The sequence below is a fragment of the Tyto alba genome, unplaced genomic scaffold, assembly GCF_018691265.1.
Source record: "Tyto alba isolate M040663 unplaced genomic scaffold, T.alba_DEE_v4.0 Super-Scaffold_2, whole genome shotgun sequence".
Lineage (NCBI taxonomy): Eukaryota > Metazoa > Chordata > Aves > Strigiformes > Tytonidae > Tyto > Tyto alba.
Genome location: NW_024881282.1, coordinates 32,539,179 through 32,562,617, shown reverse-complemented (window position 1 = coordinate 32,562,617; position 23,439 = coordinate 32,539,179). Strand labels below are relative to the sequence as shown.

The following is a 23,439-nucleotide window of genomic DNA, read 5'->3' as shown; positions in this document are numbered from 1 at the left end:
TATAATAACTGTATATATCGTATCTCTTCATTTACAATGTCCTGCCTCTCCTAAGAAAGCTCAGGTTTTAAATTTTTCAGACTTCTACAGCACTTTCCCCAATGGGGCCCAGAATGGAGATTTTGGATGCCCCTTTAAGTATGAGCAATCAAAATTTACACAACTGAGTCTGCTGTTGCCTGCAGGAAAAACTATTTCTGCCTTCCTTCGAGGCCAAGAGGTAAAGCTGAATGTTGCAACTTTAGGTGCAGGAGGCAGTTTATGGCTGTTCTTTCCTGTTTCAGGCAGTATCTGCCAGGGCTAAAGAGAGAAAAAGACAATCTCCTGAGCATGTCTTCGCTTTCCCTCACTCTGATGAGGAGGTTGCGTCTTTCTACTCCCTTCCGTCTGAGCAGAGTCCCATCCCTTGAGCTAAACCTGATTCATCGTGATCTCCCCGGCGCCACCTCCATCTGATGGGAGATGAAGCACCTATTCGGCCCCAAATAGCTCATTCATACCGCCCGTTTCTCTTGAATAAAGTTTCAGGCGGACCGTCAGTTTGCCGAGGTAATAAGTTTTCACAGCCAGGGGAAGGTGAGCGCCAAAGATTATTAATAGTGTTACTTGATTAGTTAAGGGAAAGATAAATGTGACACCGCCACCAAAATCCCTGAATATCTGATACCAGCGAGGAGTGGGTATCACCTGCCAAAAATAGAGCAAGAGAGATTATATAAGTGGGGTTCCTACCCCGAGTTCCACCTCTTTTTGACCACCTCCGTATCTAACATCCTTTTCAAGCGCTCTTAGGAGAGATCCAAAAGGTAAGTAGCAAGAAAATGTTCAAACTTCCACAGCAAACGTGGATTCGCCCGCTCCCGGCAAGAACCCAGGACCTTCTCCCGAAGGAAAGCAGATAAGGACATCTTCCATCAATCCGACCCTATCCCCCTTCCCACAAACAAAAGCCCAGAGACAAAGAGGTGCAAATCTCCCAAACGCTGAGGAATGGCTTCCCGCAGAGAAGACTCCAAGCGAGAAGAAAGGGCCATTAAAAGGAGGAAATGGGTGAACACATTGAGGGGGAATGAGGAGAGGAGGAGGGGAGAAAGTGAGAAAATGGAAATAACAAAACAAGGAAGGAGAGGGGAGAAAGTGAACGAGGAGGCAAGCAAGGACTCTGTCAACAGAATTTACTGAAATGCTCAGTCGTGAAACAAAGGCAAAAAAACCTCCAAAACACGTCGCAGAAATGACATCTCTCTCCACGCACAGACGATCGTAAGCGATAGGATGAAGTCGCTCTCTTTGGTGTGGTCATTAGGAAGATGAAAGAAAATGTGTCACCCTTTTTGCAAAGGACCCCCGGCTTTCTGCTTCAACTTTTGGTGTAGGGGGCTTCTTGCAGTTCACGAAATGCTCCCTGAATTGTTTGCTTTTGACGAGGGCGGGTTGATTTCTACTTAATTTACTTGATCGCTTAGTTAGTAAGAATATCATCATTCTGGTGCTGGTGGAAGGGGGAGTTGATCTATACGAAAGCTTCTGTGCAGACAACTTGGAAATCCACGGTGTGGATTTTACAAATAGTTCGGGCAGGAAAATTGGCAAAATCTCAGAAATAAAGAAAAACGCGTCATTCATCTCTCGGGGCTGATGAGAAAAAGGTGAAGGGGCGAGTGTGAAACTGCCAATTCGTGAAACGCCTTTTATATTAGAATACCATAGCAGTTTTGACTAAAGCTTGGTGGTTAAAAGCTTCTAGAAGTTTGCTAGCCGTCCTTAAAACGGATGCGCTGCTGAGAATAGAGACGGGCCTCAGCCTCCCCTCCGTGTCAGATCCCCGGCAGTTCGCCCCCTAACCCTGTATGTCGCCGCTTTCACTTCTCTGGCCGCGGCCACTCCGGCCCCTCGACTTCTGAGCAGGGGCCGGGGAGCTGGCGGGGGTGGTGGTGTGGAAATGTTATTTTCGCTGGACAAACGGCTCCACCTGATCCGAAGCCTCATTTTTCCGCCGCCTCTCACTTTTCGCCTTCACAGCACGATCGGGCCGTAAGGGTCTGACAGATCCGATGACGGGGGGGGGGGGGGTTCGCGCGTTGTTAGGGACGCGGAGGGAGATGCCGGGCTCCCGTTCCCGGGACGCGGGCGCGGAACGCGCCTCCGCCCGGTTTGCTCGACCCCGAGGCCGGTTAACCCGCCCGGCGGCTGAGCATCGCCCCTGCCAGCCACTGGCTTGAGTTACCTCCAAGGGCAGCCTTCCAAATGTGCTCTGCCTTGTCAGCAGAGCGGGGGTGACAGCGAAACCCGAGTCACCCGCAACGAGAGCATCTTCACTGACGGGTGGTCGGGGGGCGTCCCTGTTTGTAAGGACCTAAAAGGAGGCTCTGTGGCTCCGAGAACGAGGAAACCTCAGCAAGGGGTTTGCAAAAGGTTCGTTAAGAAAGGCAGTTGTGGGGGCTGAGGCCCAGCTCCCTTGCAGGCTGCAGCGGGCTGGACGCGGCGAAGCAGGGAAGGGGCCGGCAAAGCCGGATCGGGCCAGAGGCATCTGCCCTGGAAACAAGCAGGGGACTCCTCTCCCTTCCCCCGGCTAAGGAAAAGTAAAGGGACGCCAATTACACGAGATCGGGCGCATTGATTTCTCTTGTAGATAGCTGGATATCGATGGGTCTCCATTTAACCTAAGCGTAAGCGATTGGGTTTTAATATGTGCTACACGAGGCTTTTTCGACTCCGTTCTCCAAGGCGAACTCCGCTAAAGCAAGAGACCCGAGTAACCCGAGTACCCGTCTTTACGGTACCCTTTCACGTCCCAGCTCCGAAACAGCGGGGGCAGATGAGTGAGAACTACCCACGCGGGACGATGCGTGGAGCCATCCCGTGGGGCTACAATTTGTCTCGGGTCAGCATCCTAGCGCACCGATCCTCTTTCCCTGGGAAAGATGCGCTCAGCCTGGGGAGAGGGACTCGGCTCCCCCATCCGTCTCCTTGTTTGTCCTTGGAGAAAACTCAGCCTCTCTTGTATCTCAGGAAATACAAGGAAGCGGGGGGGGGGGGGGGGGGAATTTCCAACGAGAGAAAGCGGCAGTCCCTCCCACGATGAAAAGTCGCTGTTTAAAAAAAGAAAAGGGGGGGGGGAAGTAAAAAAAAAAAAGGGGGGAGACCCCCAATGTCACCTCCTCCTCCGTCCTTCTGCGCTCAGTGCCACGCTAATGACTCACCCGTTACAGCTGAACTTGGGCCGCCGAGAAAAAGCTGGGGGCCCGTCGTCCGTTTAAAAGCCCCGAGGCACTACTGACAGAGCCACCCGAGTTTTTGCAGCAGCCGCCGCCTCCTGCGTGACAGGACCCCCCCGTTCGGGACAGAGGGGTGCGATGGCATCAGCGGGACCGGGCTGTACCCGCCGGTGGCAGCGCGGGGATCCCGCTGCCAACCGCCTGGCTCTCCCGAAGCGGAGATGCCAGTCCTCCTGCAGAGATCTGCCCTACTACTGGGCCCTCACCTTGGCTAGCTCAGCCGAATGGCTCCTGCCCAAAATCTGGGAACGAGTTGGACTACTCACCACGTTCCACGTGAAAAAAAATGGGCATCGTTTCTTGGAGAAAAAACAACGCTAGAAAATACATTACGATTCCTAACTGGGAGTTGGTGGGTTTTTTTGTTTTGTATTTTTTTTTTTTTTAGTTTTTTTTGGGGGGGGGGATTGTTGTTTTTTGGTTTTTGTTTTTTGGGGTTTTGTTTTGTTTTGTTTTGTTTTTTTGACGATGCCGGGAAGCGCCCGGGCCCGCCCGAGAAGCCCACCACCGCACAGGAGCTCCTCACGAGCATGTTGTCACCTCGCACGTCGTTTCACCAGATCATACCGTGGAAGATCCTGCAAGCATATTGTGCATTACAAACGGGGATCTGTAGGACTCGCAGGGATGTGATAATTAATTCAGCGAGGATGATGCTTAATATGGACTGGCCCGAAAGAAACGAGGTCTAAAAGGAATCTGTGTGTGAAGGGGAGGGGGAAGGGAGAAGGGGGGAGACGTTTAAAGTGTATAAGGAAAATGTTCAAAAGCTACGTTACATTTGCTTCCCGACCTCAAGAGCAGCTCGAAGCTTGGCATATGCTGCAGTTCCTCGCTCATCACCGAATCTAACTGGTAAAGCTTGTCCTGACTTATTAAAGGAGAAGGCTCTGCTCTGCACCACTAGCTCTTCCACCGCACCCGAGAACTTGACCTTGGCACAACTCTTTCTCCAGCCGGTATCACGACAGACTCTGGCACCGCTCCAGTAAGGCTTAGGCTCCAACCTCCCAGGGAGCGACCCCCTACTCGCGTTCTCCCCCACCCCGGTCCCCGCAAAGGCACCCCCGTCCCCTCTCTTTAGCCGAGCCCTCGCGTCTGTGGACTCCTTGGCGCTCTGCAAACTGGGGAGCGACAGCCCACGGCACTTATCCACGCAGAGCTCCGGAGCTGGCGCGGGTCCAGCCGCTCCCGGTGTGCCATCCCCACACAGCACTGCAGCTTTGGTCATATGAGCAGAAATGATGAGAAAAGCACTTTTTAATCTTTTCGCACTTGCTTCCCTGTTCAAACAGTTGCAGGATGGCTATGACTGACGTGCTCAGCGCTGAGGATATCAAGAAGGCTGTGGGAGCCTTTTCAGGTGAGTGTCTTTTTTTTTTTTTTTTTTTTCTTTTTCTTTTCCCCCCTTTCATCTCTTCATTTTAGGATAGCAGCGCATTTATTTAAGCCTGGGGAAGATTAGAGGATCCGGCTAGACAAACTATCAAATGAGGATGTATTTTCAGAAGTGCAGTGAAAGCCTGGCAGGTTTATCAAGTACAGAGCTGCATCCTCAGCAAAGTTGCCCTGCACATAAAGAGGTGAAATATTTATTTTAAAGGAAGGCAAGCAGTAACCGCGGACACACTTTGCTTTTACCGAGAGGCTACTTTCAAAGGGAACAAAACCCTCGGCGAAGCAGGGTGGATTATATCTTCTTGTGGGATAGGGAAATCAGCCGCGGATGTCGGCAGCTTCCCACTCACCCCCGAAATTCAGTTTCAGGTATTACAGAACTGCTGTTCCTCGTTTCAAGGAGCTAAGAAACCTCTCTTTTCTTACGTCCTATGCGGAATCCCCGGGTGGGGTTTGCTTTTCGGGATGGAGCAGAAGGCAACAGTAGAACAAGCGGGTGCACTGCTCGACTGCAGAAGCTTTCTGCAGGACGAATGGCTGCAGCGGTCCGTACTGCCCCCTCAGACCCCTCCGGGTTTCAGGTATTCCCTACCCCTCTAAATCAACGCCACCTCTAAACTGACAGCAAACCCTCTTCGTGCTTACAGAGATTCGGGTAGTTAAGGTTGTCTTTCAAAGAAACGCCAGAAATCCTGCTCCGGGCTGCACGTTACCTCCTCCGCTCTCCCGAAACTACCTGGCTGGCAGAACCCCCCCCCAGGAGAGCCCCCTCTTTCTGCCCGGGTCTGGGCAATGACCTTCCCAAACAGGCAGAAGCTCAAACCCCGCTGAGCCCGACTAAACTCGGCAGCCGGAGAGTCGGAGGGACCAACAAACTGCTCTGCTCGAGCCAGCAGCTGGTTTTCTCATTAGCTTCCATTGTTCTAGGGCCATCTCCAAGTCCCGACACAGATGCAATTAGCAGCGACTAATGACAGATCTCAGTCAAGCAGATCCCGAAAGACTGAACCTCCTTAATTTTATGTCATAGGAAAAGCTGCGGCGGGAATAAGGATGCATGGGGGGAAAAAAAAAAAAAAAAAAAAAAAAAAAAAAGTCCACAGCACGTTTTGGAGGTCACTGTATCTGATTTCTAACCCACACCACAGTCGTTAGGTTACGTGGGTGGGACAAAAGCGGGTGCGGTTAAAGGACAGGAGAAGTGGAGCAGGTAAACTCATTTATCTCGGCTCCGATTTCAAGGGCTCTGGGTTGTTGTGGGTTTTTTGTGTTTTTTTTTTCTTTCTTTTTTTTTTTTTTTTTTCTCTCCCCGGCGATCGTGCTTCACAAGGTCTTGCAGGCAGCGTACAGTACAGCGCTACCCTGCAGTGTCTGAGCTTACAAATCACGATTGCACATACCTTTAGCAGTCGAAATGCAACACTGATTTCTACTAAGTCTTCAGGCAAAACGAAACAGAACTGTAATAGCCATGTGCTCCAAAACACTTCTCGTCAGTGCTAGGCTCCATGGTTGAGCAAGAGCGTTTTGGTTTTTTTTCCAGGGCTGGAAATGTCAAGTGACAGCCATCTAATAGTGAGAGTCTGCTCTTAGATGACTGGTTTGCCGTAAAACTTAGCAAAAAAAAAAAAAAAAAAAGGTTTAAGGCACTGAAATGAGACCAATCAGGGTAGACTTCAGCTCCCAATTCTATCACAGATTTCTTGTGTGACCTTGGGCAAGTCTCTGTCCCTCTGTAGCTCAGCTCTTCATCTGCAAAACAGACACACTGCTCCACTCCCCCTTTATTTCCATGAGTGTCTGTGAAGCGTGGACGATTACAGTGCGTACATCCAGCCCCTGCCACAGCTGGGCTCGACCGAGACTCCCGGGGTAGGACACGCAGCAGTATGGAAGGAAAACACGGGTATGTGTGGATACACGTTTCAATGATTTTTCTAAGCAGTTCTCTGGCTTTTCATCTCCTATAGCGGCTGAGTCTTTTAACTACAAGAAGTTTTTCGAGATGGTAGGATTGAAAAAGAAGAGCCCAGAAGATGTGAAGAAGGTTTTCCATATTCTTGATAAAGATCGAAGTGGCTTCATCGAAGAGGAAGAATTAAAGTAAGTAAAGATACATCCTTTCTCAAATAACCTCACATTAAGAGTCTGATTTCCTGTCTTCTTTTTTGACAAGACTAGATATTAGCGTGCAATTCAATCTCCTGACTAGTACTGGTGTGCAATAATCATCTGTTTGCTGGTTATATGATTTAAAGTGTGTTGGAGGTAGCTAGTTGTAACTTTTATCACAGGATTCCTGAAAGACATGGGTGATCAGATAGTTCTTCAGTCAAATGCAGTTTCAGAGTAAACCACTGCTGCTGAATGTTAAAGAAGGTCAACAACAGAAGATACAACCCTGGATTCCAAACAAATCAGTGGTACAAATAAACACAAAGTGAAATTCTTCTGGAAAAAAAAAATCTTTAATTTTTTCCATGTCACCTCTTTAGGTTTGTACTGAAGGGCTTTGCCCCCGATGGAAGAGACCTATCAGACAAAGAAACGAAGGCTCTTCTGGCTGCTGGAGATAAGGACGGTGATGGTAAAATTGGCGCTGATGGTATGTGATTAGAGGAGTAAACTTTGACAGTAACAATCTAATATTACTCTTACACACAAGAACTGAGGACATCTAGGAATTACTGGGGGCTGTGACCTTCTGAAGGGCACAATTTGGATTTAATGAAATGCCAAGTCCTGCTACATTTGCCATATACCTTGCTTGCAGGCTTTAGGGGAAACAGCAGCCGAGTGCTGACACTAGAGGGGGCAAGACTTTATAGAAACTGAGGTGGCGTTCAGGCACACTACAGCACAGGACAGAGTACCGATCCAACTTCTGCTTCAATTAGTTTAATTTTTGTGTTGATTTCAGTGGAGTGAGGATCAGGACATCGAGAGCTTAAAGATCCAGGCTTGACTATAAAACTTAGAAAAGAGAAGGAAAAAAGGCAGAGTACCAGCATTTCTACTTGATGATTAGTAAATGCGAAAGTAATGCAGTTTAGCAAAGCAATGCTCTTAAAATTCAAAGTACAGTCAGTCTGTTACAGAATTTCTATACAATAACTGTCTACCCAACTTTTTCTAGTGTTTATGTGGGTCTTTGCAGCTGAGAAAGCTTGTCACTCCCTTTTACTAAATATGAGAACTACAAGAACAGAACAGCTTTTCCTCTCAAAGCATTGCTTAAAAAATTACTGCTGTTTCCTATTCCCCTCTTGATATGGGATTTTGGGGATTAATCAAATTAGCCCTCATACAAAATTTCTCATTTTTCCTCTTTCCGTATCCCTGAGAAACACTGGAAGAGGCACAAAGAGATGCATTTCTGAATTAAATCTTTCCTCATTGCAGGAGATAGTAGTGGAAGTTTGTGGCCAGAGTACTAGATCACCTAGACAGCAGGCAATTGCTAAATTTTCAACATATTGATAAGCTATATGATAGGTTGAAATCTAAAAAATATATTTAAAACCTCATATCTCTCTGTGTTACCTGATCTCTCTGATTTGTAAAAAATATTGTCTCAAAAAAAAAAAAAAAGGCAATTAAGAAAGGAATAAAAAGCAAAATACGGTTAACTAACATAGTCTCCTAATTTAGAAGCTGAAAAAATGACACACAAAATCAGCCACTGATATATTAGTCAGGTGATATATTAGCTAAACTGCCTGTTCATAGCACACAGGCATATTGGTGACTATGACCCTGTTTGTAGACCAAGGCCTCTTAATTTCTCAGATCAGGATTATATTATAGTTGCACAGGAGCAGTTGTGAAGCATCTAGGGGAAGTTCCCGCTAAACTTTAGCAGCGGTACTTAACCCAGTGAGTGTGTCATTATTTGAAATGTCATATGCTTTATTATACGGGTCCTCCTTATTCCCATTAAAATTAGTAGCAGTGGTACTAAAATCAGTGGGCAAGATTTTCAGAAGAAAACTTGATGGAGGTAAGTAAGCTTATAGCTGATCCATCAACCTCACTTCAGATACATTTTTTGGTTATTCCCAGAAGGCTGCAAAACAAAAGCAGTATCAATTGGTATAAAAGAGCCATTGCAGAATGATTTTGCCTTATACAAGAGAATACAGCATTCACTTTTATACTTAAGATTGACCATAACTTTTTTTTTAAAGTTCAAACAATGCCTGAAAGCCAGTACATTGTAATAAAGCACTATGAAACACCTCTTCCCCTTCTCTCTTTCTTCTGCAACTTCTACTTTTCCTTAACTTTCAACTGGAATTACTCTGAATTTATACTTGATAATGAGAAGAAAACGAAGGGCTTTTTTCTTTTGCTTCTTCTGGCTATATCCCTACTGTACAGCATTATTGGTTTCTCTTCCATTTCTTAAATTTGACTCAAACAGCAAATTGTTATACCGGAAAGGCTTGAAATATATGCAAAGTTAACAACTAGGACTGTGACCAAAGGATGAGGATGACAGATACTTTCCAGCTTTTCCTTTGGTTAATAAATCTAATTTCAGATTATAACTGCCTATGTAAATAAGACACAAAGTCATGAATGTACAGCTCATTCATATTCAGTATTGCAATGCTGTATTTCTGTTGCAAACCATTTGTTTGTTTCCCTGTAACTGAATTGTGAGGCATTACTTTTATCCCTTGTTTCAAACCAGCTTTGCACATCACTAAATGATCACAAACATGCAGTCTTTCACAGGGGTTAATGTTAATTCACTAGATGGCCCTTGAACGCTGTCCCTCAGGAGCCCATAGCAGTTGTAAGAACTGATCTTCATGGATTTTCAACACCACAGAGCAATATTTCTCAGACGTATCATCACAAAGATTAATCCCAACCTAACCAGTCTTCTTCCAGTTAAGGTCTTACATTACAAACTTTCTCTTAGCTCTCATGGTTTAAACTTTTTAACATTCCCACAAGACCATTCAGCTCATAAATAGTTTTACCAGCTTACCTCCTGTCTGGTCAAGATTTTTAGTTTGTGGCTGATCTGCCAGTTTAAAACAGTTGAAAACTCGCAACCTGTTCATGCAAGACATGACCATCTTCTGTGCAATGTCAAACACCCTCCATCTTCCACTGAAGATGACGAATCAAAAAAATTGCAGGTCAAGGCCAGGTTACCTAATAAAACTACAAACATTTGCTTTCAGATTAGATTGGGAAGTGATGCTGAAGCAGCTCTGTCAGCTTCAGGACAACATTTATAAGAAAGAGCGAGAAAAGAAAATTAAGATTTCTGTTCACAGTGGGTTTTCTCATCTATTTAGTGTATTAGCACTGAACATGCACATCATGCCTTTCAGTTTCTGGATATTAATAGACTCGAAAAAGTACATAGAGAATGTTCAAAGATCATGCACTGTAGACAGAACAAGTTTTATCCCAGTAAGTCAAAATCTTTTCCTTGATACAGCTCAACTTCTGTAAATATTTTAAAATGTTTCAATTATTTTCTTTAAATATTGTAAACATGAGACATCAAGCATTCAAAATTACAACTGATAAGTCATGATGTTGCCACAAGGAAAAGTCATGGCAAAAGAGAAAAATCTTCTGGAAGTCTTTCGTTTCTTAACCCTCTTTGTGCTCTTGTATCTTCTAAAATAAATTACTGTAAGTCATTACTTATGAAGTTTCCTAAACAGATTTGATATTGTACAGATAATGTAAAAAGCACAATCTGATGAGAGAAATCATCGGCCTACAACATGTTCTCTGTAATTATATCTGTCATATCAGTAAAATCCTACAGGGTGTGCTTTAGGCTGGTGTATGCTACCAAACTATACTGAACGCAGTGAAACAATCCTCTCATTTTAAGTCAGATCTTTGACACAAGGCAGCTAGTAAATTATTTTACATGGCAAAATAGTCTAAATCCTTGTAATTTAAAACTATTATTTGTGTAAAGAAAGATATAACTTAATTTTATTTGGAAGGAGAATTACAACTGGAAAAGAGGATATAGTCAATCACAAGGATTCTCTCACTAGCAGGCCAGTCAGAGGCAATAAACATTTACAAGAAGGGCCAACAGGCAGGAGCTAATACACGGTGTCTTATCTCAGAAGTTTTGCATATATGAATACACTTTGCCTCCACAAGCCACATGTGGTTGGGCTAACCTTCATGTGAAAAGAAATAGTGAACTAGTTTACAAGATTATTCAACTGGAACATCTTTGAAATATTTAAAGTATATTGAAAATCCTGGAAAAAGTATAAAGCATATAGCAGTTACTAATGAGGGAGTATTTTACGGTTTGCTGGCTATCAGAAAGTACCCGTGAAATATATTGTCATTAAGTGATAATATCACTATGATGGTGTATTACAGAAAATATTTGGCTGTAAGTCTGAATAACCTTTTCCAAATATATTCTGTAGACACATATTATTATAAAAAGGCTTTAATTTAGCTATATGACAACGCATTCTAATAGAATATGCATAGTTAGTTTTCCCTTTTGGAAAGGTTTCATCCATTGCAGTTTATGTTTCTCTCTGCAGGATTTATTCACACAGTGATTTAATAATCATAGCCTTTTTCCTTTTCTGCCCAGAATAGTCTGCATTTCTATCACAAGCACTTTATTTTATCTCTTAAATTCAGTTTGCCACATTCTCAATTTATGTACCCACTGTGTACAGGATTTATACGTGTTTTGTGTTAAGTAATCTGCCTCACTAATCCTAATATGGATTTACATCTTTCAAAATGATGGATAAATTTGGATTTAATTTAAACCTTCTGACACTTATATTTTTCAGTCTGGTTTGTCAGCATTTGGCAACATGTTTTTTGGAAACGTCATCAAAAGTGCTATCTGTTTGCACACACAAGTCAGTAAAGATTTCACTTATTTAGAGTTTAGCCTTTTTCAAATGAACATTAAAATGTTCTTTAAAATGCCTAATTTTCATCTTCTATCTTTTTTAGTTGCAAGACAGTACTCTTCATTATGTCAAACTTCAACGATTTTCTCTTGAGCCTTTACAGATAACTGCCTCTCCCTATTTGCCATTTTCCTCTCAGCTGATTATGTTAAACCCGTAAACCACTCTTTCTGTACACCCTCTAATCCCTTTATCATCTTTGTTGCCCTTCTTGGGATTCCCTTCAGTCTGTCATTTTTAGCGCTCTGAGGCACGCACAGCTGTGCAAGGTATTCTCACGTATAACTGTTCCAAGGTTAGATGGAGTTAGGAATTATAACCTCCTTGGGTAATACACTATTCAGAGAGCAGTATGCCAGGCAGCAATTCACCAGGATACAAATGTGCCTTTTCCACGCTTTATCACCCTGCTGAAAGGCATTATATATACCAAAGCATAAAATAAACCCAAACTGCAGATAGATATATTTATGTAAATGTTATGGATGTAACACTAATAAAAACACAGGGTAAAATCCCAGCCCTCTGCAATCACAGGAATTTTTCTCGTTATCACCAGTGCGGTCAAGATTGCTACATAGGTTGGTGTCAGCCTTCTGATTTTTTAATCTGTCATTTTCAGTCAATTTGCTAGTACAAAATTGAGTTTGAATGTAATATATTTATAATATAGGGATGTGAATACTCTGAAAGACTCATTAATGAGTCTCTTTGACAAACTCTGATATAAAGGAAATTTATCTCACTGCAAAATCAAATTTCTAGTTCCTGCCTTCACCCCATTGAGATTTACAAAGGAATAACAGGGAACTAATCAAGTTCTTGAGATGAATAGTGGTGGACAATCTTGACATTGTGGCATGTAGAGCATTTCTCCCTTACCCTCAAAAAATCCTTTCATTTCACTGTAAGATTTCCCAAGTCATACTTTCCCTTTAACTTGGATTTCTTTGTTCTTCTGTTATTGTGATGTTTCTGCTACACCAGTGACTCTGTAATCATTGTAATATGCTTCCTCCTTCTTTACATTTTCTTTTTTTTAATATTTAAAAAACATTTTTCCCTTCTCCAGAATTTGCAACTATGGTGGCTGAATCATAAAGGCTTTGACCAATGCAAACCCTTCACCCATCCTTCACTGCCCAATTCCAACCACCTCCTGCTGACTGCTTTGGCTCCTGTTCTATTTATTTATGTTATTTTATACTCCAGCTCTGTTCTCTGCAATCCTGCAACTCTGTAATTGTGCTGAAAGACACTGTTAAAATAATAAAGGTCACATCAATCTGGGCTTTATTCTCTCTCACTAGAACTTGTTTCTTATTTCGTGTAGGCTTGGCACACGCTGAGAGAAAATTTTACTCTTTTTTGCTGACATCCCCGATGCTTTATCCATAGCTAGTGTAAAGTGGGAAGAAATTTTTAAAATTATTTGGGATAAAATATGCATATAATGAATCATCCAATCCAAGTTCTGAACTGTGGCAAAACTGACTTGCATTATTTTTAAGCCATCCCTTCTAAATGGATGCATACCCATAGCCTGGAAAATCTCTAGTGATGGCAATTACTCAACTTCATTTGGCAGTTTGCTCTTTCGATTTAATCGGTGTTACAGCTAAAAAGTATTTCCAATTATTGAACCTACACCTCCCCTGCTGCATTTTGGTGATCAGTAAATTGATCCTTGTCTGTATCATTTGCTAAATTTGCCCGGTGCAGGGGGATTTTTGGATGAAAGGTTTGATGGGAATATCAGTTGGTGCCAGTCATGCATGGGGATAACTTCATAAACCATTAAAAAGCGGTCACTACTGAAACACAGGATCTGTTTACTAACAGTGTTACACAACTATCTAAGACAGGAAGAATGGAATAACCACAAGAAACAGCAGCATGAATTTCAGTAAAGGCGACACCAAGATTCAGGTGTGATGTTGCTGTTGACAATCCCACTGCTAAAATAGTATATTAAAAAATCCCATCAAAAAACATTTCTTCTAAAACTTTGCCAGTGAATGAATATCTTGTTTTAAGTTACATATACGAAACTGAGACTCAAACTAAGGGAATGATCAACCAACAATAAGCCTATGACAGAGCCAAGAACATTTGTTTCCCAAATCCTGTTCCATAACTTTGGCACCAAGTTAATGCTTTTTATCTTTTTTTTTATTAGTATTATTATTATTATTGTTTTTAAAGCAAAGATTAAAAGGCACGGGGCGGGGGGTGGGGGGGTGGGCGTTGGATGGGAGGGAGGAAGAGGGAAGGGAAGTGGGAAATCCTTTTAGGCAACATTTTCCCCACATCTTGACAGAACACTGATTTCTACTGCAAGAAAAAGGAAAGATATTTGCTATTTCAAGATTCCAAACTATTCCCTGCAGCAATACTACCCTATTCCATTCAGACTTATCTCTAATTTAGTATAAACAAAAAGATAAGGTTGAAACCTTGTCACCATCACATTGTACAGAATACTACTCTGCTGCAGCGACTCCCCAATGCTACTTGGGAAGCCAATAAACACTCCCTAAAGCCATTCTAGATTTTCACTCCCTAGTAACTTACAAAGAAGACTTTTTGCTGAAGCTGCTGAGCGTTCAAAAGAAATCCTTTGGTTTTGCACAATATATATACGGATCTGAATAATGTATTGAATTTTAAGTATTCTAAATAAAGCGAATGAATACCGATTGCAACGAAGCGAGTTTGTTTACTTCTTTTTCTCGGCAGCTGCTGACCTCAAGTGGCCATAAGGCGCAATTACAAGAGTATGCAGGGCTATAGAAAAAAACATTGGGAAGCCAGCTATTGAAGTGTCATGAATGAAGGGCCACGCAATCCGAGAACGGACATAAACACCGCTATATCGACAAATCCCTTTATAGTCTCTTTCTATTCTTTGAACTTGCAAGGATTATGCTTCAATGAATGGCATGAAAGCTGGAATTTTATCCAGGGTTTTAACAAAAAAATAGCACAATAGAACAAATAGCAAATAAACACAGCCATTAATGAGTCTAAAAATTTATTTCTAGTACATTATATGAAATAAAGTAAGTCACAGTAACACTCATGGGGATATTTTAATGGCATAAATGTCTGAATACTCCAATGGTTCCTATATCAATCTTTCTGCCCATTATTCCCTCAGTCACGCCTGAACAAGCAACACTGAGTTCCTAATTTGGCCTGAAATTTTCCAGCTATATAGCAATTGATAAGATGAAAAGAAATATCCTGTAATTTCAAATTGAAAAAGTGACAATGGGTAGAGAGACCTCCAAAATGCCATCTTTACTTTTCATGGTGACAGTACCTGATATTTTAAACATGCATTTGGTCATTTTATTCAAATATACAATTGGTATACTCAGAATCTATGTAGTCAGAATTGTCATAAAATCTCTTTCAAACCCCTTTTTTTCCTCACTGTATTTTAAATTCAAAGTTCAAGGTTCAATATTTCATGCCTCTATCTCTGAAGATAAAAAAATACATTCAAACATGTATGTAATATAAATAAATTTCTGCCCAAACATAAAATGACTGTTTTATCAACTATCATCAAGCTGTTACCTATTTTTTAATTGCTGGCTTTTCATTGTTTATCTTAAATTCTTACTTTTCCCACCCAAATTCCTTCCAAACCTTCTCCAAATCTTGAACTGTTCCATTTCCAATTGACAAAAATTCTCAGCATTTTCCCCTTAGGTGGAAGTTATCTAGCCATGGGTTGAAATGCAGCAAACAAATGCAAAATTTTAAGTTACAATAAAATATGAGATAAAACATTATACATATAATATATTAAATTATTCATTTTCATATCGCTCTCATTTCCATGTCTTTAAGACTGTCACAGAAAGTACTGTAAAGAGTGAAGCAAGCAGAATTTGCTTCAAAATTCAATCAACCTTTCAGACAAGTGTGGATTCTAGTACGCTTGACAAATACAAAAAACACATTACCCTACAATGTACTATTTCATGAAGAAAGATGTTTAAATTTTCACATATGTAAGCAAAGGAACAAAATTTTTTCCAAGAAACATTTATCTTAATTTTCTTAATTGGCATCTTACATCTTCTTCTTTGACCTGAACAGTAAGTGTTCCGTAATTTTCTCCCCTGTTGTAATACAGTAAAAGTTATAAAAAAATAAATTAAAAAAACAAACAAACAAACAAAACAAAACACCTAAACAAACAAACAAACAAAAAAACAACAACCAAAACAACTCTAGGCCATAATGTTGAAGACAAAATTTAAAATTTTAAATAATCGGCACACATCCTTTCCTTAGATTCATAGCCAATGATTTGTAACAAGATACGACTGCATGATTTAAGATATGTAAATTATGTTTACACATACAAAAAAAGACACTGCTTGTTCACATTGGTATTGTAAATTGCTAGGAAAGAAATACAGCCTGCTCTCAGCTACAACTCAAAAGGAAGAAGAGCTTAATCCTCAAGTCATAGACAAATCATAATTTCCTGACAAATTATGTTAACATTTAACAAAAAGAAGGGTGTGTACCAACAGACCATCACCAACTCTTAAAAATTTCTCTGATCACCTTTTACCATTACCAAACCCTTAGCCAACAAATTCATAATTGTTTATGTTTGAAGGGTCCTGCCAAGCTCTTAATGGAGTTTCATGGATCAGCAATTTTCCACATGTCTTATTTTGGGAACCAGTGGACTGGAGGCCATAACACCTGTTCACTTTGCAGAAGATGATCTAGGATTTACATTTACAGTCTATCCACCAGTCCTGAGCTTAACACTGCCTGATGTCCTATGATTGCTTCCACACTTTGTTCACTTCATCAAAGCAAAACTTGCTTGTTTGCTTGTCTTTTCTGACTTTCCATCTTTTGAGGGGAAAGTAAGGACACATTTCCCTAGTTTCTAAATACTTCTGAAGATGGGCAATGCAGTTCATGTTCTCCTTTTCAGAAACACGCACGTAGTTTTATCAAAGCCTCTGTGCTATAGTATCTAAACATTAACAATATTCTGTCCAAAACAGAGTTATTATTGTTATGGGCTTAAAATTGCAGCATTGTACAATATTTGCGACAAGTTCTGCCTAACAAAATAACATAAAAGACTATGAATTTATCCAAGGTTCACTAAAGACACAAATTAGCCCACAAAATTTTTATTAATGAGCATAAAGCACAAAAGAACTTCATTTGACTCTAAAATCCCAAATTGAGATTTAAGGGGTCAACAGATAGAGAACACATTCTTTTATTTATAAATCAATTGCAAATGAAAGATAAATTATATGGCATGCATTAACACTCCAAAACTGAGCTGTGGTTAAAGCATGTGCTGACATTCTTGTTCTAACACCACCCAGGAACCACGGGTAACACAGATACAAGAGCTTTAGCACATGCCAGTGATTAAAATACCTCCTCTAGGTCCTGGACTCTCACCTAGGTAACATGTGCTTGAACCTGAGCAGCTGCACCTTCATTCTGAGAGAGTATTTTAGCAGATTATTTTTTCCAAAGAGACACACCCTTTAGAAATCTCAACACTCTCTAGAGCTCCAACATTTAAAACAACGTTTCTCCTAAACAAGAGAGAGTGAAGCCAAATGTGTCCAAAGGGGGTTAGCTGTGTGCATGAGAGATCAATCATCAAAACTTTCCCAGACTGTAGGATCTCCTACCGTGAGATAATTACTTCACAAGGGAGGAAGTACATTTCTGGTTAGTGCTCTTCTGGTTAATAAAGTAACAGAGCTGGTTGATACATTTTCAAAGACAGAAGTTAATATAAATACAGAGTCCCTTCTCCATCCACCAGAAAAATAGAAGGGACTGCATGAGTTAAAACAACAAACAGATCAGAAGATCCAAATAAAAATACTCAAAGGCACTTAATAAGCCCATGGAACATGCAACTGGAAAGGACTTCTTTTCATAAACTCATTCAGTCTTCCACCTAGGACAATCTAAGCGAAAGGATCCTGTCAGTGTCTGAATCAGGATGTCCAACTTCTATCGCAACAACAGTTTTTTCATTCTAGGTGATGCTCGTCTGAGCAATTAATGGTTCACGTACAAAACTACAGTTGGTTTCACTGGTGTTACAGTGGCACAACACTGACAGGCATTAACAAATGGATGCTCAGGCCTTCGGGTGGTAACAACACGGTAACTCTCCCAGCTTTGCCGCTAAAGCTTCTACAGGTTGGAAGAGGCACAGGACCAGAGGGCAAATGTTTAACCAGTGATTACGGGAGGGAAGGTCCATGGGTTGCTGAAAACCAAATGGTGCAGAGAGATTTTTAGGTTTTGGAAATCTTGCCTGGAAGTATTTTTTTTAATTCTAACATTTTAATTGGTAACAAACTCCAGTTCCTGCATTTTCACAATGCAATGCAGGTTTTTTTTTTTTTTTTTTTAAAAAAAAGTATCACTAGAAAGATACTAAAATATAAAGGTAATAGCAAAGTATCAAGCACTTATTACTGCTTTAATATAAAGAGGAATATGAATTATGTGGCTGTGCTAATTTTATGCTTCCTTCTGCAGATGAATGAAGATTTTCTGTCTTAAAACATTTGCATTCACCCCCTTTAAGTAATTTTCAGTTTTGCTGGATACAGCACAATTGCATCTACTCTTTCAGCTGCAATGGGTTGTTGAAATTGAGCTATTGCCCAGCACCTGCTCTTAGTCAGACAGCTGAAATCAGAGGTTAGGGGGAAAAATAAAGATTTTATGTCATTGTAATGCAAGTCTCCTTTTAGCTTTGCTGCAGTCAGTGTTCAATTATGTTCTGTAACAATCTCCATTACTAGACCCAGTGTTTCTCTGTTCCCCTCCGCATGTATTAACGTCCTTGTTCACACATGATAGTCTTCTTAGCAAAGCAGAGGCATCTTAAAAGACATTTGCCCATAGATTTAATGGGTCTACATCTTTTTTGGCCTGTTGAGGATCCGAGTGTTCAAATGTATCTTCATTTTGAATGCTCCAAAGGAAGGTAACTGATACAATAGAACTTAAATTATTTCTCACTGAAGGCCTGATACGTCAAAATTAATTTGAAATTTCATCTAGTCTATTGAATATAAAACACAAAACATGTGACAATGAAGGACTCCCATGTAATTTTTTTCCTGGATGTATCCTATTTTTACAAGCTCAGGATCCTTCTCGTTCAGAATTTTTCCAAGTTCACTGTGCAGCCCAGATGTTTAAGACTTCGTTACAAGCAGGAACCAAGGCCCTATGTTTGAAGGAAGAAAGCCACAAAAACTTTGACCAGCAAGGCTCAGCAGCAAATGGGAAGGAAGTAGCTGGTGTGAGCAGCTACTGGGAATGCAGGAGGGGGACCCTTGCTTTTGAAGTAGGAGAGAGCAACAATATATAGACAGAGTGATCTGAGACAGGGACCAGAGAAATTCATACAGAAATTCAGTATCTGGGACTTGGGGAAAAGGAAATCCAGAGCAGGAAGGACTGGAGGTGATTAAAGGGAGTATTTGAAAAGCTTAGATCAGAAGAAATTTTATTATAATATAAACACATTATAATAAATTGACATTCAAAAGAAAGCACACGGATAATGTAGAAAAGTTTGTGCCTAAAAATTAACCTGTTAGAAATGTGGACATGACAGAAAACAGAGTGCTGTAAACTCTTGAAAATTTAATTAGGAGTTTCAAATATTTCTTTTCTCCTCCCTCCATTAAGCCTCCAGGTCCTGGAGTCACATGGCTGACTCAGTTTTCAGCAAGGGGAATAAAATTCTAGCTGTCATGCCTGCAGAAAAAACCTTGAACATTCAAATCCTAAAAGCATAAACAGAATATAAGCCAAAACATAACCTTTTATGTTTTAATAAATATCATTATTTGAATGTAGTCTGTCTTATAGCTTTAAACATGACATATAGCATTAGTGTAAACCCAGCAGCTGCTTTCTAAGCAGACAGCAGCTAGAGATCCAAAAAAAGATTCCCATCACCATATAATGACTGGCATGCTGGAATTATGGGTAGCTCATTTAAAGATGTCATGTATTCATATATTCTGTATTCAACAGATTAACCCCTTCACCATGATGCAGACGCATACTCAGTGCTCACTCACCAGCATCCAATCACCCTATGCACGACTCTGTGCAAAAGAGCGTGACAATGATTGCTCCCATAATAGCATATTCACAGCTGAGAGTGGTTCAGGCCACACACAAGGTCATGGCAAGTCCTCAGTCTGTCACAGATACTCCCACACAGAGAGATCTATATCACCATAAGACTTTCTGTATGAAGTTCTAGATCCCCGATCAACTATCCATATCTAATGCTTTGGGGTATATCGTTAAAAATTAAATAAAGATTTAGGTTTTGTTCCCAGCACTTTCCCTAGCTTCCATGTGCAAGAACAAACAAGTAAGTTTCCAGCTGCAATTTTTCCAGCCATATGCAGAATAATTATTCCCTCAAAATTCTCTTTATCTTTATCCTTGTGGGTTTGAATACATCCTTGAGAAATCTGTCCTTATTCCACACTCATCAGAAGAGAGGACATAGCAGTTATAATTAACATACTTGAACCAAGTTTTCAGCCTTGCAGAGGTATTTACGCCACACCTAATAATTTATTGCTTTTCACTGATGCCACAACCGGCGTTCATTTCTAACTTCCACTTTCACAATGTAGTAGATCAGGAACAAATGACAGATATGCCAGATCAGTCAGAAGCGCTGTTGTAACTGCCAACAAATCCTTTGGCTGATTCAACCATTTCATAATCATCTTACATTTCAGTGCACCAAGTCTCAGCCAAAAAGCCTTCATATCCGCATCTCAGTCCCTACCACAAAAGAGCAAAATCTGAAGACCTGGAACTATAATGCTGTTATCAACAGTGATATAGAAAGCATCCAAATTCCTACTTCTGTGCTAATAGCCCCACTCTGAAGAGAAATAAAAGGCAATTTTGGGGGTTGCCAAATGAAGTAGCCCTCAAAATAGATGAAGTTTCTATTTATTCTACTGCTCGGGGAAAGTGTAAAGAATGGAAATCTACAATAAAATATACACATCCGTTCTTGCAGTTTTCAAAGCTCTCTAGACATATCAGTAAACACTCATAGTCAATTCTGTAAGAATCTATACGGATTTAAAAAGCTGCATGAACTCTAAATATTCATCCATTTGGAAGATATTTCTGATGTTGTTTTGTCACAGTTTCCTCTAAGTAAAGATTTAAAACAGGACATTGAAGAATGGAACATTTTGTATTTAAGACATTTCTCACAGAAAGATCTACTAATACCTCTCCTCAATATTAACATCCTCCTGAGAAGCATTGTCTACTCCAAGGAAAGCTGAATTACTTCCTCAGTAGCTTTTATTAGGCAGTACATTCAAGTTACAGGTTGTAACCTGCTCAACTCTGAACACATCCAGAATATCTGCATCTATACGTGAATAACTATAAAAACAAGTCCTAGGAGTATTAGTAATCCTGCCTCATAAAAATCACTTTTAAAGAGGTATATGTTGTGAAGGAGGCAATAAAGTGACCTACACAGTTGTATTGGGTTTGCAGTGCCTGACAGAAAGAATCTGAAGCCCAAGCCATACATCAATCTAAAAGACTGTATGATGTCAGTTTAATCCATGTTGTAAAGCCTTACCGTGCTTCTGAAATTCCTTGCCACTCCTACTGGAGCTGCAGTTCCACCATCGCTGCCTTCTGTAGCCCGATGAAATACGAGCCACACGTAGACACGTGCAATTTATCTGCTATTTTGTGACCACTGCCTAAAGGAATGTGACTTCAAATTTCAGGGTCTCGTGGCTGCCAGGGCAGTTTATCCTGCTCATGTTAAGGAAGGGGTGCTTGCCACTCTTAGAAATCTTGGTTTATTTGAGGAAGAAATTAAATGTGTGAATAAAGAGTGCTCTATTTCTCCTTAGCTGGTAAATACAGGATTTAACCTAATAAACACTTCTCTAGGGTAAGGACATCATCCTCTGTTGTTGTTTGGGGTTTTTTTTTAAATCCACAGGGTTTTTCTTCCCTTCTCTTTCTCACATATTCAAGATGAGAGAAGCTTCAGTGAGCACAGCTACCAGTATTCCAATTTATTCAGCAGCAACCCCTGTGGACTGCTAAAAGCAGACTGTGATTCTGCTTGGATTACAAGGTGTAGGTAAGTAATTCCATCCGTAATCTATCACTGTCAATGCCAGTACGGGAACAACTTTTACCTGTGAGAAGTCAGGCAAAGGAAAAGATTGAGACTGGGGTAAAAAAAAAAAAAAAAAAAAAAAATCGCTGGGCAAAACAACAGCAGAAATAGAGAAGACACAAGTCCCTTAGGAGCTCTGTGTGCAAGTGCATGCGGAGGTAAGTAGGAAATGAGGGAATGGGAAAAAGGACCGGGGTGCTAGTAAGAGAGTAGCAAACAGAAAGGAGATAGCCACATTCCAAGCAGAATTTTTCAATAGCAATGAAAACCTCACTTCCAACATAATCTATGCCTTCTATTACACTGATCCCAGTGTAAAAGAGTAGAGATGCTTGCAACTCCAATAAATGCTGATGGATACTACTACCTTACACCCACGATCAATAAATCTCAAGTACATCATAATGGAGCCTCAAAGCCTTTGCATACAGGCCTGTCAGTAAACTGGGACAATATTACAAATAGACAACAAAGGATAATGCAAAGATTGCAAAAACAGAACAACACAGACACAAATGAATTTCTCGGAGGATGGAGCAGAAGGCAGAAAAGATGAAAAAGGAGGTAAGCTATTTAGACATAAGTGATGGAGAACATCAATAACTGCACACCTGGTTTATGTGATGGAGGCTTCAGGAATGGAAAACAGTGAGAGCAATAATGAGACCTGGGATTAATTTTTCTTTTCCTTTTTAAAGGAACCCTTAGTAGTGACTCCATCACTATACTTTGCTATAGTCATCATCTACAGTTGTCTCTGCCCACTCAGGCTAGAGAAGTCCCTTTCATATTTTTATCACAGAAACAATGTTTTTTATGTGCATATAAAAGACTCCTTTGATTTCACTACAGGTACTTTTTTTTTATGTTATTTGCTTTTCCGGCTAGATGTCTGGCTGATATGTCACATAGTCCCAAACATATAAAATGGGTCATTCATGCTAGAAAACACCAAAAAAACTCTCTTCTAAGCAGGCACTACCTTGAGGTTAACTTGGAAACATTTATTTTCAACTAACTCTACTCTTGGAATGTCCAATCTTATAACCCAAATACAGATGCATTATTGATTACTGAAGGGCAATGAAGCTGGTGAAGGGTCTAGAACACAAGTCCTATGAGGAGCAGCTGAGGGAATTGGGGTTGTTTATCCTGGAGAACAGAAGGCTCAAGGGAGACCTTTTATTGCTCTATACCACTACCTGAAAGGTAGTGAGGTGGGTGTGGGTCTCTTCTTCCAAGTAAGAAGTTAGAGGACAAGAGGAAATGGCCTCAAGTAGTGCCAGAGGAGGTTTAGATTAGATATTTGGAAAAATTTCTTCACAGAAAGGGTTGTCAGGCATTGGAATTGGATGCCCAAGGAAGTGGTTGAGTCACCATCCCTGGAGGTATTTAAAAGACATGTAGCTGTGGCACTTAGGGACATGGCTTAGTGGTGGACTTGGCAGTGCTACATTTTCGATTGGACTCAATGACCTTAAAGGTCTTTACCAACCTAAACAACTCTGTAATACTCTTCTTTCCAAGATAACATACTGCTTTTCATAGTAAGCAAACTCTGCACTCCGTA

The 23,439-nt window shown here is 40.9% G+C and overlaps 2 protein-coding genes across 8 annotated transcripts in view; one reads left to right on the top strand and one right to left on the bottom strand.

The window, feature by feature from the left end:
- The window catches only part of NCF4 (neutrophil cytosolic factor 4), a 38,722-nt gene extending 32,599 nt beyond the window's left edge, over positions 1-6,123 (bottom strand). For 3 of the 4 annotated variants that reach the window (XM_032996810.2, XM_032996812.1, XM_032996813.2), the window contains exon 1: positions 3,204-3,443. The gene's annotated coding sequence lies outside the window, so the exon portion shown is untranslated. Of the gene's footprint in view, positions 1-3,203; positions 3,444-6,076 lie in introns of those variants that run through there. The other variant, XM_032996811.2, reaches the window with a different exon arrangement.
- On the top strand, positions 688-12,916 carry PVALB (parvalbumin). Of its 4 annotated transcripts, none has more exons than XM_032996814.2 (5): positions 688-806; positions 4,574-4,641; positions 6,647-6,779; positions 7,172-7,281; positions 12,693-12,916. In XM_032996814.2, exons 2-5 carry the CDS (start codon positions 4,581-4,583, stop codon positions 12,719-12,721), a joined length of 333 nt encoding a protein of 110 aa, XP_032852705.1. In that variant the 5' UTR covers positions 688-806; positions 4,574-4,580; the 3' UTR covers positions 12,722-12,916. The 4 variants fall into 4 exon arrangements, with proteins under 4 accessions (XP_032852705.1, XP_032852707.1, XP_032852706.1 ...); XM_032996816.2 differs by lacking the exon at positions 688-806 and adding an exon at positions 2,396-2,415; XM_032996815.2 differs by lacking the exon at positions 688-806 and adding an exon at positions 4,195-4,266.
- The last annotated feature ends 10,523 nt before the right edge of the window (positions 12,917-23,439 follow it).

What these genes read in the sequence shown, in the direction of transcription:
- PVALB (XM_032996814.2), top strand. Translation starts at nt 4,581, where the DNA reads ATGGCTATGACTGACGTGCTCAGCGCTGAGGATATCAAGAAGGCTGTG. An exon ending in ATCGAAGAGGAAGAATTAAA is followed by an intron (nt 6,780 to 7,171) that starts GTAAGTAAAGAT and finishes TCACCTCTTTAG; the next exon opens with GTTTGTACTGAAGGGCTTTG. An exon ending in TGGTAAAATTGGCGCTGATG is followed by an intron (nt 7,282 to 12,692) that starts GTATGTGATTAG and finishes TCCCTTCTCCAG; the next exon opens with AATTTGCAACTATGGTGGCT.